This window comes from Lissotriton helveticus, chromosome 9 (assembly GCF_964261635.1).
Source record: "Lissotriton helveticus chromosome 9, aLisHel1.1, whole genome shotgun sequence".
Taxonomy (NCBI): Eukaryota; Metazoa; Chordata; class Amphibia; order Caudata; family Salamandridae; genus Lissotriton; species Lissotriton helveticus.
In genome coordinates, this window is record NC_136070.1 from 637,775,920 (window position 1) to 637,790,753 (window position 14,834).

The 14,834-nt window shown below is 47.8% G+C and overlaps 1 protein-coding gene across 1 annotated transcript in view; it reads right to left on the reverse strand.

Moving 5' to 3' along the window:
• The window catches only part of DRAP1 (DR1 associated protein 1), a 232,081-nt gene that overhangs the window by 90,875 nt on the left and 126,372 nt on the right, over positions 1 to 14,834 (reverse strand). The window contains exon 5 of the mRNA XM_078660703.1: positions 12,453 to 12,546. Coding sequence (XP_078516829.1) covers positions 12,453 to 12,546 — 94 coding nt within the window. The remainder of the gene's footprint in view (positions 1 to 12,452; positions 12,547 to 14,834) is intronic.

Sequence of the window (14,834 nt, forward strand, 5' to 3'; positions counted from 1 at the left end):
GCATCACCACTACTTCTTGCTGCAATAAGTGCAAGTGCTCTGCGGACATAGGCCGTTGCCTTGGCGGAATGTTGGGTGGAGTGGACTTTAACTCTAGACAATAACCGTACTGGACAAGTTGTCGTACCCACCTGTCTGTGGTGATGTTTGTCCAGACTGGCAGGAACTGCTGGAGTCTCCCCCCGACAGTTGTTAAATGGTCGGGGGGCAGTGACAGAGAGTCACTGTTTGTTTGGGGCAGAGGAACGGGAGTTGTTGTTTCCTCTGCCACGTCCTCTGGTGCTGTTTCCTCGATAACCCCCTTTATTTTGCTTGGGGTACGAGGACTGTGCTCCACCTCTGGAGAACTGTGACTGTTGACCCATCTGTCCTCTGGTGACTCCACGTGCACCTGAGCGACGAAAAGTGTTGCCCCGGAATTGTTGTGATTGTAGGGCCCCCATAGACTTAGCTGTTTCGTTGTCTTTCTTTATCTTTTCGAGGGTGGTGTCAACATCAGGACCAAACAGTCTATCAGGATTGACGGGCTGATTGAGTATGGTTGTTTGAATGTCTGGTTTAAACCCTGATATGCGTAGCCACGCTTGTCGTCTCAGCATGACGCTAGTGTTAATAGCCCTAGCTGCTGTGTCTGCGGCATCAAGTGCACACTTAATGGCTGCGATGGAGATGAGTTTACCCTCCTCTATAAGCAGTTTGGTACCCTCTTGAAACTGCGGAGGCAGGTGTTGTAAAACTTGCTCTAGGGTGTCGTAATGCGCCCTATCATAACGTGCCAATAGCGCCTGTGTATTCGCAATACGCCAGAAATTGGCAGCCTGCGCAGCTACCCTTTTGCCCCCTGCCTCCAGCACTTTAGACTCCTTGTCCGGGGGAGGAGCTTCACCCGTCGTCTGGGAGTTTGCCCTTTTGCGGGCATTTGCGACCACAAGAGAGTCAAGTGGCAACTGTCCCCGAATGTATGCAGGGTCCGCAGGCGCTGGTCTGTATTTCTTCTCGATGCGAGGATTGACCACCCTCGCCCTGGTAGGCTCTTTAAAGATGTCCGCAGCATGCTTAAGGACACCTTTGAGCATAGGCAGTGTCTTTACTGTTTTTTCAGAGACTGAAAAAGTGTCAAATAGAAAGTCCTCCTCCACTGGGTCAGCATGCATGTCCACATCATGATTAGCAGCTGCCCGTTCAATGAGTGCATGAAAACCTGCAGAGTCTTCTGTTGGGGATGCACGTGTACTGAAAGGCTGTGGGTCCTGCCCCACATTCTGGGTGCCTTGGTCACCTATGTCGTCATAGGAATCTTGCTGTGCATCAGGTTCATTGATGGGGAAAGTGTATTGGTCATCTTCTCCATATTCCTCTCCCTCAGAGTGGTCGGGGGAAGGCGTTGGGCTCCTTCTAGGAGGAGGCTGGATAGGTTCAATGAGGGCTGAATCGTCCTGTGCAAGCCTTTTCCTCTTCAGTGGGATAACATAGGAGTCCACTGGTTGGGAAGTGATCTTCCTCTTGTAAAGGGTCAGTTTGCCAGTGTCTGCGTCGATAAAACGCTCAGAATCTTCTCCTGAGTCGAGTAGTCGACCCGAAACTGCTGCCGACGTGGACGAATCCGATGTCTTTGGCGCCGTCTTTGGCGTAAAGGCCTTTGGTGCCTCTTTTGGCGGCAGAAGGAAGAGAAGTTTACCAGCAGGCTTTGCCGGCACGTCCATCGGCTTCAGGTGCGACGGCGTCGGAGCCGACGTCGCAGAGGCCTTATCCCGAATTCTCTGGAGTGAAGAGACGATGAGGGACGCGTCACTCACAGCGACATTTGGCGCCGACGGGGAGGCCTTCACCTTGCTTTCGGATCCGACGTCTTGTGGGCCCTTCGGAGTCTTAGACGTCGATGCTGCGGCCGTAGACGCAGAGTCCTTGGACCGATGTGTTGAGCTTCCGCCCTTCGATCCGTGTGATTTCGCAGGCTCCGTTTCAACCACGCGTCCAACTAACGACGTCCCAGTCGGTACCGGAGTTTTGTCGCTGGCTTCGGCGGACTTTGACGGCGCCGTACCGGTCGACCCGTGCCGGACGACCTTCTTAGAGGACGCCGCCTCTGCCGACGACTTCGACCCTGTCGAATCGACAATTTTCTTCGACTTCTGTGGACCGGAGGCCGACGGAGTCGATGAGGTAACAGTTTTTGTAGTTTTTGGTGGAACGCCCGCCATCTTAGGGACGCTCGAATCCGTTTGTTTCGGTTTCGTTTTCGGGTCGGCCATTTTAGGTGTAGTCGATACCGTTGGTTTCAGTTTCGGTTTCGATACGGGCTGCGTAGCAAGTATGTCCGTGGCCGGGCCTGAAGGCGGGGCCGTGGCTTGCGGTACGGGGTCTTGGGTAAGGCCGGGTGGCGTTCCCGTGACCCGAGCCTGATCCGCGTAACCTTCGGGGCATAGCTCATACCCCGAGCTATCTTCCGCGGCCCCATAAACTTCTTCGACGTCCCCTACCTCATCGACGTATTCAAGGCCTTGACCCACGACTCCGTCGTCGTCTTCCGGATCCGCCTCGACCTCCGTCGCGGGCGGTGAGATTTGAAGATGATGGCTTAGGCCCTCTTCTTGGTCGCCGAAGATGTTCTCTGGAGCCGGGGCCGCTTGTCTGGCCTCTAGGCGCACCGCGCGCCGAAGCTTGAGCGTCTTCTTTGACCTGAATCTGGAGCAGGCCATACAGGTGTCCTCGTTATGGTCTGGCGAAAGGCATTTGTTACAGACCGGGTGCACGTCGATATGCGGGTATTTGGACCCACAGAGAGGACAGTATTTAAACGGGCTCCGCTCCATGCTGAAAAGTTGCGGTCGTGTTGCGAAGAGAAGGCCTCGATGTCCGAAGAGTGATACGACTCCGTAGATTCTGACTCAAAGAGACGGAAGAACTCGAGACCGTACGCAAACAATACCGACGTAATGAAAGAAAGGCCTTTTGGCCGTAAAAAAGCTAGTTTTCTCGGTTCCGACAGAGAGACGTCGAGACCGCATCCGAACCCAATGGCGGAAAAACACAATCTGGGGATGGAGCCGATGCCCATGCGCACTGTAGTCCAGGGGAGGAGCCACCTATCTCAGGATACTTCGAAGACTCTTCCAGGACAACAATGTGCGATCATCCGGACCCAACACTAGGCGGCGATCTAATGCAAAAGATATGAATTTAGCAGCCCACATGCCTCGAACTCCAAAGAATAGTGCTCTAGTTAAGGGAATAGTCGATATGATTAAAGGAGCTAGTTCCTATGAGGCTATCCCGAGAGATGAGACACTAGCGTATATTGGATGGAACGTGACCAGATATGGAGCTAGTCTGAGTAAGAACCAGCAAGCGAAAAGATCCTCTCCGATTTGGATTGTACCCCATCAGGGTCATCTTTGTCTGCAAGGTAATGGCAAGAATCCGAGAGCTCAGTTAGGGAGTAGTATCTGCACTGAGACGTATGTTTTTTCGTTCCAGACTTCCCCACCGTTCCTAGCAGCTAAGGGTACCTATTTTATCTGTTATGATAGAGCATACACATGGCTGCCCCCTGATTTCTCGGGCACATGTTTTGTCTCGTTCCTGTTGCCTCCCACCTACACAGCCGCGGCAGATTACCACAAGACAAGAGTAGCCAGAGGTGTCTTCAGTAAGGAAGATACTGCAGGACAAGAATTGGGAGATTTCTTGAAGGGTTTTCTGCCGTTTTGGGGACCTATGGTGAACAGCAGGAACATACGACAACTGACGAGAGTGGTTGAGTCCACCGTAGTTGAAACTGCCGGTGCCCTTAGTAACTTGACTGCTGAGCTCCAGTCGGATCGTCTATGACTCTCCAGAACAGGGTTGCGTTAGATGTCATACTTGCAGATCGAGGTGGGGTATGTAAAGTGATCCAATCAAGTTGCTGTGTTTTCATTTCAGACAATGCTCCGACAGTGTACCAGGCCATTTCCAAATAGCATAAAATCTCCGAATCTATACACGTGGATAAAGGAGATTGGTCGTTGATGGGATGGTTCTGGGAACTGTTATCCACGTGAGGATGGAAGAGACTGATGGTAATTGGGGTGATCTTAGCCATACTTTTCCTGCTCTGTCTTTGTGTACAGTGTGCTCCTGCTATATGTGGTCTCTGTGCTACATCGTGTGTAAGGAAACCTCTATCAAGCGACGTGCTAAGTAATAGGATGATGCTACAGCAACATCTTGATGATCTGATGAGTATAGACCTGGACTCAGACTGACATGGGTTTAGGTTATTGCCTATGTAAGGGTAAAAGGAGGGCCTGAGGTACTGAAATTCTGAACCTTGTTATAAAAGTGGTCTTATCATGACGATTTTGGTATCAGCAGACCGAATATGGCGAGTGCAAGATGTATGAGTATTTTCGCCCTATTCGAGTGACGAAATCACCACGAAATCAGGGAGTCCGTTCTGAACCCTCGGGTTCCATCTTGCGTACGGCAGCCATTTTATGGTTGCCCTCACATAGGCCGGCGACAGTGGCCGAACGAGTCTCCAAGCACTCCTAGCTGTCCTCTGAATGACATGAGCGAGCGACCCTCTTGCCTGAAGCCAAACTTGTTGAACCAGTCCCTTTCCCGGTAGGGGATCAAGATAACGGATCGAGGCACAAAACACCATCAAACCTTTTATTGCGCATACCTATGTCTTATCTTGCTCACACCTGTCTCTGCTCCTTTCTTTATGATCCGTTTACGATGGGGATGTGCCCGTTTTTATGGTGGGTTCGATCGACCCATGTTGGGTTTGATCAATAATTGCTTATGGGCTGGACAAACTGAAAAATGGGCTTGTCATCATGATCCTGCCTTTCCTTTTTGTGAAAACATGTGAGTGGTCAACAGTAAATTAGGAATATTTGCCTGAAGCATAATATTTGGTATAAAAAGGGATGACTGGTTTTTGTACGGGAGCAGTCTCCTGAGAACATACACCGTGTTGTACTTCTAGGATCTCTGTTACAGGCTGCAGCTAATAAAATTGATCTTTGAGGTCACCAAGAAGTACCCGCGTCTCTGTACTCTAAGACAGGTGGACCCGGAGACTAGGGCGTTTCCCCTGGCGCCGCTGGGTCTTAAATAACCCGGTTCTTCAACAGCGGACCTGTCCAGAAGAAACCTACTCCAAGGACTCCGGATCCAGGAAGATCGGCTTCTCCTGCCCACTCAGCACCCGACAGCTACAGCACGAGTCTGAGTGGCTGACCTGTGCAGTAAAGTCTCCCCGGCGATCCTGACCTCTTGTCCAACATTAGCTGACCTCTCCCGCCCTCCACGACGGCAACTGCAGTGTGATCCCAGAGGCTCCCTTCTACCGCCTTCGGTAAGAAAACTATCGAAAGGCACCCCTGCATCCAAAGCCCCTGGACGTTGGTGAGCTGAAACAACGGTGCCCCTATGAACCGCCTACATCCCAACTTACCTCTGCTGTCATTGGTCTTCCTCCTGCAAACTACGGTACAATGCATCCAGCCTCTTTGCCAAAAGAAGAACCCCTATTAAAATGCATTGGGCAATGGAAGTCTAATTTGCACCCTGCACCAGGCCGCCCCTGTGCCGCTGGCGGTGTATGTTTGGTGCTATGTGGCCCCCCTTGTGCTTAACCTAACCAACCAAAGCATGGCCCCTGCAACTGATCTACTTACCTGCAACCAGTGTGGCTCTCGGCACTCCCTGCCTTTATTGGCAAGCATTAGGTCAAACTCCAATTATGACCTCTGCACCCAGTCGCCCTTGTGCCGCTGGTAGTGCAGTTTTGGTACTTACCTGACCCCTGGCCGTTGCTAACCTTTTGGCTCCGAAGACTGAGATTGTATATTGAATACGTACCTGTTTAAGCGGAATATTGTTTTCCCCATAGGATAACATTCGACTGTGTGAAAAAGTTTCAAAGTGTCGATTTTCCAATGTGAAAAGTATTTTTAATTAAAAAACTTGCCTTATTACGAGACCTGGGTCTTAAAATAAAGTACAAAGTATAATTTTCTAAAACCGGCCTGGATCTGTTTCTTGAGTCGTGTGTCCATTATTGGTTACTGTTGTACAATAAATGTCTTACACTCTTCTGTGTTAAGCCTCAGGCTGCTCGTACCACACTACCACTAATAGAGCACTTTGGGTTTTACATTGAGCCCTGGACTATGTGCATGGTATTACCACCTAGTGGCAATATCATATACAGAGCCAGCTTCCTACAAGAACCAAATTAAGAATATTTTGTGATGTTTTGTTTTACTAAAATGCTTTTAACTTGTTTGATGTCTATGAAATGAAACATTAATATATTGCATTGATAGTGCTGTGAATAGAACATGTTATCAGAGTAACACTGTATTGCTTGAATGCATGTGAAATTAGTGGAATAGGTCGGCAAGTGGCCACTGATCACATTTAACCTCAAACCAAAGATTGAAACCTCTTAAGCTCTTAAGCTCAATTTTGCTTAGTGCACTCCCTGGCAGCGCTCTGTTACAGGCAGTTCTTCTGAAATTTTAAAAATCCCGTTTTTGTATTTTTGTTATCTGTGTTAGCGCAAACCATTTCCCCTGCTTTTAAATTAGTTGGCCACGCTTACCTGCACGCTGCCACTTCCACTTGCACTATAATCGCTGAAGCACCGCATTTTGCGGGTCCCTCGCCAGTGTCTCGACGGCGGCCATATTGCATGAGGGGTGAGTCACAGCGCGGTCTAGTCCTCACTTAGGAGGCGCGACCACTATAAATTGGAGGCAAATCTTAGGCGCGGTCTCAATTTTGCTTAGTGCACTCCCTGGCAGCGCTCTGTTACAGGGAGTTCTTCTGAAATTTTAAAAATCCCGTTTTTGTATTTTTGTTATCTGTGTTAGCGCAAACCATTTCCCCTGCTTTTAAATTAGTTGGCCACGCTTACCTGCACGCTGCCACTTCCACTTGCACTATAATCGCTGAAGCACCGCATTTTGCGGGTCCCTCGCCAGTGTCTCGACGGCGGCCATATTGCATGAGGGGTGAGTCACAGCGCGGTCTAGTCCTCACTTAGGAGGCGCGACCACTATAAATTGGAGGCAAATCTTAGGCGCGGTCTCAATTTTGCTTAGTGCACTCCCTGGCAGCGCTCTGTTACAGGCAGTTCTTCTGAAATTTTAAAAATCCCGTTTTTGTATTTTTGTTATCTGTGTTAGCGCAAACCATTTCCCCTGCTTTTAAATTAGTTGGCCACGCTTACCTGCACGCTGCCACTTCCACTTGCACTATAATCGCTGAAGCACCGTATTTTGCGGGTCCCTCGCCAGTGTCTCGACGGCGGCCATATTGCATGAGGGGTGAGTCACAGCGCGGTCTAGTCCTCACTTAGGAGGCGCGACCAATATAAATTGGAGCCATGCGTACGCGCAGCGTAATCGCGCAGCGGGATCGCCGGACTTCCGCCGGAGTTACGCCTGAGTTCAGCCCGTCTGCGCCCGTCCGCGCTGAGGACGGGCTGCAGGTCGGGCCGGACTCGGCTGTTACTCCTCTTTCTCCTTCTGAGGCAAGTAGACAATATTCTAGGGTCAATTTCCTTTCACTTAAACCACGCTTGTTGTCTTGCTCACATCGCTTTTCGCCTGAAGGGATTCTGCATTCCCGGTGTTGTAGCGCATGCCTCTCTTCTTTTAATTTTGTATCTAATGACTCGACTAATTCGTTGTCCCGTCTAACCCGACCATCCACCTCTTCAAGAACTGGTTTTCTTATTAACGCGCGCTCACTTGTCAAGCACAATGTGGCTTTCCACGACTTTGTTGATGCGCGACAACCTGACTGGGTGTTTATTACTGAGACCTGGGCATCTGACACTTCTGGGCATGATTTGCTGATGGCCATTCCTGATGGCTATTCTTTGCACAGGCAGGATAGATTGCTCCGCAGAGGTGGAGGGATTGCTATTCTTTCTAGATCCTCCCTCCCATGTAACATCAAGCTTCTATCCACGCCTCAAGATCGCTTCGAAGCTTTTTATTTCTGTATCACCTGTGCCCCGTCGGCATCTTTTACAGGGATCTTAATATATAGGCCTCCGGGCCTTAGATCTGGCTTCCCCGAGGATCTATTGAGAATTCTTGAACCCTATTTTGGTAAGCCTTGTCTTACCATCTTGGGCAATTTGAATTTTCATCTTGAGGACATCAATTCAAAGGATACTACATCTCTGGTTGAGTCACTTGGAGCTTGTGACCTTCATCAACTTGTGAGCAGTCCTACTCACACGGCTGGTCATATACTTGATGGGGTTTTTTCTAACGATCCCAGACTGTCGACTGGCCACCCTCTTCCACTGGTTTGGACAGACCACTTTGCAGTTCCGCTGGAATTTATTCTTCCTGCCCCCTGTTCTGTTAATCAGACTATTTCCTCACACACTCTCAGGAGAAATTTAAGGAATGTTACGGACAAGGCTCTTGTCTCCTTTGTCTCTTCCACTGATTCTCTCGCTCATAAGGATGCAGGCGAGGCAGCTTCTGATCTGACGAATTCCATAGTCAGTGCTGTTGATAAACTTGCCCCTGCTTCTCTGCGATATGTAGCAAGGCGGAAGCCTACTGCACCTTGGTTCTCTAGCCAGCTGAGACTCTTGAGGCAGGGATGTAGGTGCACCGAGAGAAGGTGGAGGAAATCATGGGATTCTAGGGATCGAGAGGCTCATAAGTCTGCATTACGGGAGTATAAACAGAGAGTGGTAAAGGAGAAGCAGGAATACTTCTCCAATCTTACCAGCTCTCTTTCATCTCCTGGGGAGCTGTTTAAAATCGCCGACTCATTATGCTCCCTTCAACTCCCTGATCCTGTAGTCAATTCACAGGAATTGTGCAACAAGATCTCTGACTTTTTCCATAAGAAGATTATTTATATCCATGCTTCTTTGGATGTCGAACGCCTTTCATTGGATCAGAGTATTTCCACCGAGCTATCCAGTCTTGATTCTTTCAGTAAGGATTCTTCTAATCCATCTCTATCGGAATTTCCCCCCCTGTCGCTGGAGGGATTGAATCTCTTGCTGGATAGAACCAAATCTTCTTCCCCTATGGATCCTCTACCTCTTAAAAAACTTAAAGAGTGTAGAAGCAGTCTTCTTCCTCCCATGCTCATGGTTATGAATAAATCTATTTCCCAGGGCTCTTTTCCAACGGTATGGAAGAAGGCCATTGTAAAGCCTCTCCTTAAAAAACCATCCCTTGACCCTGGCCTTTTAACAAACTTTAGGCCGATCTCCCTTCTCCCTGCTCCTGCAAAGATGTTGGAAGCACACCTAAACTTTCATTTGTCCTCCTTTCTTGATCATTCTGGATATCTAGATAACACACAACATGGCTTCCGGAAACATCACAGCACAGAGTCCGCTTTGACCCTTGTGGCCGACAAGATCCGGCGTAAAGTGGACTCTGGCCAAACTACTGTCTTGGTCCTACTTGATCTCTCGGCCGCATTCGATACCCTGTCTCCCGCCATTTTAACATCTCGGCTTAGGGAGGCAGGGGTTGAGGGATCGGCCCTGAGTCTTTTGAACTCTTTTCTTTTAGAAAGAGAGCAGAGAGTGATGCTTGGGAACTACCTCTCCCCTGCCAAGTCTTTGCAATGTGGGGTGCCACAAGGGTCGGCCTTGAGCCCGACCCTGTTTAACATCTATGTGGCCCCCCTTGCTAGACTAATAAGATCGCAGGTGATGGAGGTAGTATCCTACGCTGATGACACTCAAATCATGGTGTCTCTGGCTCATTCCTCTGTGGCAACATCCGCCTTGAGCTTCAGGGTATGCATGCAGTTGGTGGCAGACTGGATGACTGTCAATTCCCTGAGGCTCAATGGCGAAAAAACAGAGGTACTGGTCTTTGGAAAGAACCAGGACGTTTGGTCGAGCGAGTGGTGGCCTTCTTCTCTTGGCATCTGCCCCACTCCCTCCCAATCAGCCAGAAATCTAGGTGTGATATTTGACACCTCACTCTCTATGTCCCTTCAAGTTAATAGGACCGTGGCCACTTGCTGGGGTGTGATTAGGACTCTTAATAGAATCCGCGAATATCTTTCTCCCCAAGCTCGTAAACAAATTGCAGTCGCCCTTGTTGGCTCCAGGTTGGATTATTGTAATTCCCTGTATATGGAGTCCAACAAGAGCCACGTGCACCGACTGCAAATTGTGCAGAATGCAGCTGCACGTTTTGTACTGGCCCTTCCTAAGGTGTCATCTGCGACTAAAGCCAGGAAAGACCTTCATTGGCTTCCAGTGCATCATAGAATTTCTTTCAAAATTCTTTGTATGACCTACAGAGCATTGGCGGAGGGACCAACGAGTGGGATTAATTCCTTACTCGTCCGCTATGTTCCAGTTAGAGGCCTTCGATCCGCTGAACTACTCCAACTTGTCGTGCCACGTGTTAGGCTGGCCAGATGGGGAGCCAGGGCCTTCTCAGTTGTGGCCCCTCAGCTTTGGAATTCTATTCCAATTGAGCTTAAGAGGTTGCCATCAATTGATCTGTTCAAAAAGGAACTAAAAACTTGGTTCTTTGGGAAGTCCTACCTTTGATTGAACGTTCCTTGGAGTGATAAGCTGTGATTCTGATGTTAGGCGCCTTGACGCCCATTGGGCAAAGTATGCGCATAATAAAAAACATTTTCATTCATTCATTCATTCTTATTTGTTCTGGTCAATGAACACACATCGAGGTATTAACTGCGGAGGTATGCAAGCAGAACTCCGCCCTGTTGCTGGGACAGCAAGTTTCGTTTAAGAGGCAGTAGAATCAGAGGGACTATCTGCGATTCACGAGCTCAGAGTACGGTCCATAAAAGCTCAGACCAGAGCTGATTCTGGTCTGCCTTCTTTAGTAACCATGGAATCAGCTGCAAAGGAGAAAACACAAAGAAGGCTTCAGCCCCTCTGAAGACAGAATGCTTCTTCTACAGACCCATGGGGAAGAAACTCCAAGGCGCATTGTGGATTATCGTAGGTAATGAACACTTCTACAAAATGCATGCCTAAGAGAGAAAAAATGCTGTGTGCAACCTCCGGATGCAGACACCACTCATGATCAACAATATGGGGCAAAAGAGGACCCACAAAATATACACGGTTGGTCAGAGAAGATGGCTCACTTGAGAGGTCTAAATACAAATGAACAAAAGTGGAAGGTAGTCATAAATAACAAGAGCATAGAAAAGAAACTAAGGTGCCATCGGGGAGTGTTGGCAAACCAAGCTGCGACATTTGCAGTATGTTGCAATTCAGCTTGCTCTTGTTGCATTTGAGGGCACAGACTTGTATGGAGGCATAACACTACACTACATTAGACGGCAACATATGCAGGGACAAAAAGCTCCAGAGGGAGGTGTGGACTAATAAGAAGTAGGGCTTTTAACACACTGCACCAACCCGAGGGTTGCGAAGAAGCAAAACCTGAACACCAGAAAACTGAAGGTTTGGTGTTAGCTCAGATGAAAGCTAAAAGGAGGCAGGGTACATACTGGACAAGAATGTCTATATTGTCTAGAAGCACTTAAAGTGCCATCCAAATGTGAGAGAAATACAAAAAAATGGCCTTATCAACTACAACAGACTGATGATCCCCACCCAAATTAACTTTACCTACAAAGTACATAGTTCTAAAGGGCCCAGGGAGAACAGAGCCATCAATAACTTTAGAACAATATTCTAACAACCGAACTGCCATTAAAGGTAGAGGCAAAAGCAGATTCTCTTGAGGGTAGGATTATGAATAATTACAAATTTTACACATGCCCCCACCAATCTGGAAAATGGCAACATTAGTAGAGAACCTTATAATGCAATAAAGCTTAGAAAAATTAGGCTCTTAGGACCCCCCCGATAAATAAAACTACACTGACTTCCACTTTGAATGGGTCATTACATTCTACAGCTGTTAGAGCTGAATACACAAGATAAGGGAAAAGGTATTTGTTGTGTTTTTTGGGTGCTGAGGAAACAGATGGGCAGGCAAGAATTCTACCCTAAGGAGTAAGGTACGACGTCCTGTTGATGGAACCATAATGATTTTCAGGGTTAACATCTCAAGGTGCAAAAACGTTCCTAGGGCCCTAAAAATGGCAGAGGCAGTTTGAGGACAAGGAAAGAACTATACTTTTGCTCAATGAAAGAGGCATTTATTGGTTTTGTTTAATACCCTGACAGTTCTATTGGCTAAATGCCTACTGATACAATAAGTCACCATAAATTGGATTTTCACAGAACACTGTATATTGGCTAAGCACCTACTAATACAATAAGTCACCATAAATTGCATTTTCACAGAACACTGTATACAGAAGGCTTTTACTTTCATAATTATGTTCACAAATAGTCCACTCTCTCTTGTATATTTATTACATCTTAACACTGGAAAAGCTGCATGATGCGGTCAAGTAACTTACATCACACAGACCCCTAGGGTACTTACCTCTTGCTCAGACTCCGTACCGGACTGCTTCTTATCTTTCGCCTTGACACTGGGACCACCTCCATTCCTCCTTCCACTGCCAGGCTTCCTCCCCCTTCCATGCAAAGAAGAAAACAATCAATTAGAAATCCTTCATCCATAAAAACAGATTTAAATGGGCTACTTAGTCTTACAGTGTTTGACTGGTCCTCTCACCTATAAAGGTAAACACAAAAGTACTGCAACACAGGGTTAAAAACGCAGAGTACAAGACTGCTAACTGATCCATGAGTGCAGCAACAAAGTACCAGAATAAAACACATCACAATTTCCTATCCTATTAGACATACCATTATCTCAGTAGAGAAACAATTTCACTGAACATTCTTTCACTGGGTAAAGGAGTTAGGGCACAATAAAAAATAGGTACCCAAGTGAAACAAGCGCTGGCGTTGCCAATAGGTCTCGCAGTAGGAAAGTTGGAGCTATTGGTTTTGTAAATGACAAAGCCCTTTATGTTTTTAAAATGAAAAAAAAAATAAAAGGCTTTGTTATTTGCAATTGTAATAGCTCCAACTTTCCTACTGCGAGACCTACTGGCAACGCCAGGAGAGGGGTGAGGGGATGAGTACGTTACACATGGTAAATTACGCATCTGAGCGTGCCTGGCGTAAGAAGTTTTCACGATACCGTGACTGGCACTCCCTTGAGGCTAGTTAAGGCAGCATCCTCGGCGCACCACCGCGTGGTGGCGCTATGCATTAAGAAAAGGCCCGAAAACTGCCCTTTAGTGGTTGAAGAGCGCTCCAGCGGCAAGGTCGTATTTTGCCTGGCGTGATGAACACCTTGGCTCTGTTCTTGCTGATTATATTCCTGCAGCGCTTTCCTAAGACACCCGCCTTTTCCATGAAACGTAGGCATATGTACAGTATGCACATAAAACGCGCCCGTATGCTGAGACAATGTACGCAACGCTTACCTTACACATGCCTAAGTTCATTACTGGTGCAAGCTCACACTTAAAATTCAAAAAGCACAATCAATCTGTTACGTCGACCCTTTTTAAACTCGATGAATCAATGCACTTCATTCCGTTACCCGTGGTATCTTTGCCAGGCCCGGGCCACCATGATATATTTATTTATTTATTACGGGAGCTATGTAGCGCCAACATCGCCACTTGGGCAGCTCCACGCTTTACATCACACATGGAGAAATGAAAATCCCGGACCGTAAGAGAGAATGAAGGCGTTAAGCGGGCTTCATTTCTGCATCGGGTTTCTGAACCGTGTGAATGTTACAGAAGCATTTGTCACATGTTCGGCCTTGTATTTTTGCTAATTATTGCGGCGCACTTATGTTTTATCAGTTCACTTATTTCTGAAGCACATCTTTACAGCACTGAGTTGGGGAAGCAGCTTAGTTGTTCCGGATGTCTGTTATTCGACTTGCAAGTAATGAAGTGCAAGTCTCAGTGTTACAAAACGGGAACTCTACCTAAGGAGACTTTAGCTGTTGGTTTACCCACAGTGGCAGGGAGTAATACTATACGTGAACCACTTACTGGTGGGGAGGGGCTGATCCCGTGCACGGAATTGGCAAACAGTAATCGGTTTTGCATCTCGCATGACTCGAAACAACAACATCTCGTGCTCATTTACATCGCTGGCGCAACTTCTTAGAGTAGCACGGGGGGGGGGGGAGGAGAATGAAGACATTACCTTAATGCACATTGCCTGCCACATGATGTTTTCTCGGCGGTCTTGCCAGACGTACATGGGCAATCCGTGGGGGAAGAGAGCGGAGGGGGATGGTATGTGGGGGCCGGCCTGCCGGCCGGCCAGCCGTGATTAATTAGGGGAGGAGAAGCCTTAGGGGAGGAGAAGCCGCAGAGCGCACGCTGGGCGAAGCCCTTTGATGTGCCGTGAATGCGCGTGCTTATTTGCTCACGTGATTCACATGAACTTCAAGAAAACCGCAGGAACGAAGCCCGTGGTTTCACGAGGATTTTGAGCACTTGAATTCTCACGAGACCTAAAAAGCAGTAGGTAAACAGCGACTAAAATAGGTAACATACTAGTGCGAGGTCCCAGATCGCAATGGAGCATTTGCCCTCTGGAAAAGCCCCAACAGAGATGATTATTGCCAACAAACTGTAGGGACCAGAACTTTGAACGGAAAACGTCGTTCAAGAGGTTTCTGGGCCTTAGTAACAGGAGCATCAGACATTTAGATATTCTCAGCAACCAGCATACATCAAAAACCTGTGGCCAATTGAAAGGTTTGATTCTTAAGCTATCTTTAACTCATGATCAATCCAGGCCAATGTGCAAAACTTTACTTGAACTGATTTACAACAAACATGAAGCACTTTGAAACCATCAAATGATCAAATACAATTTC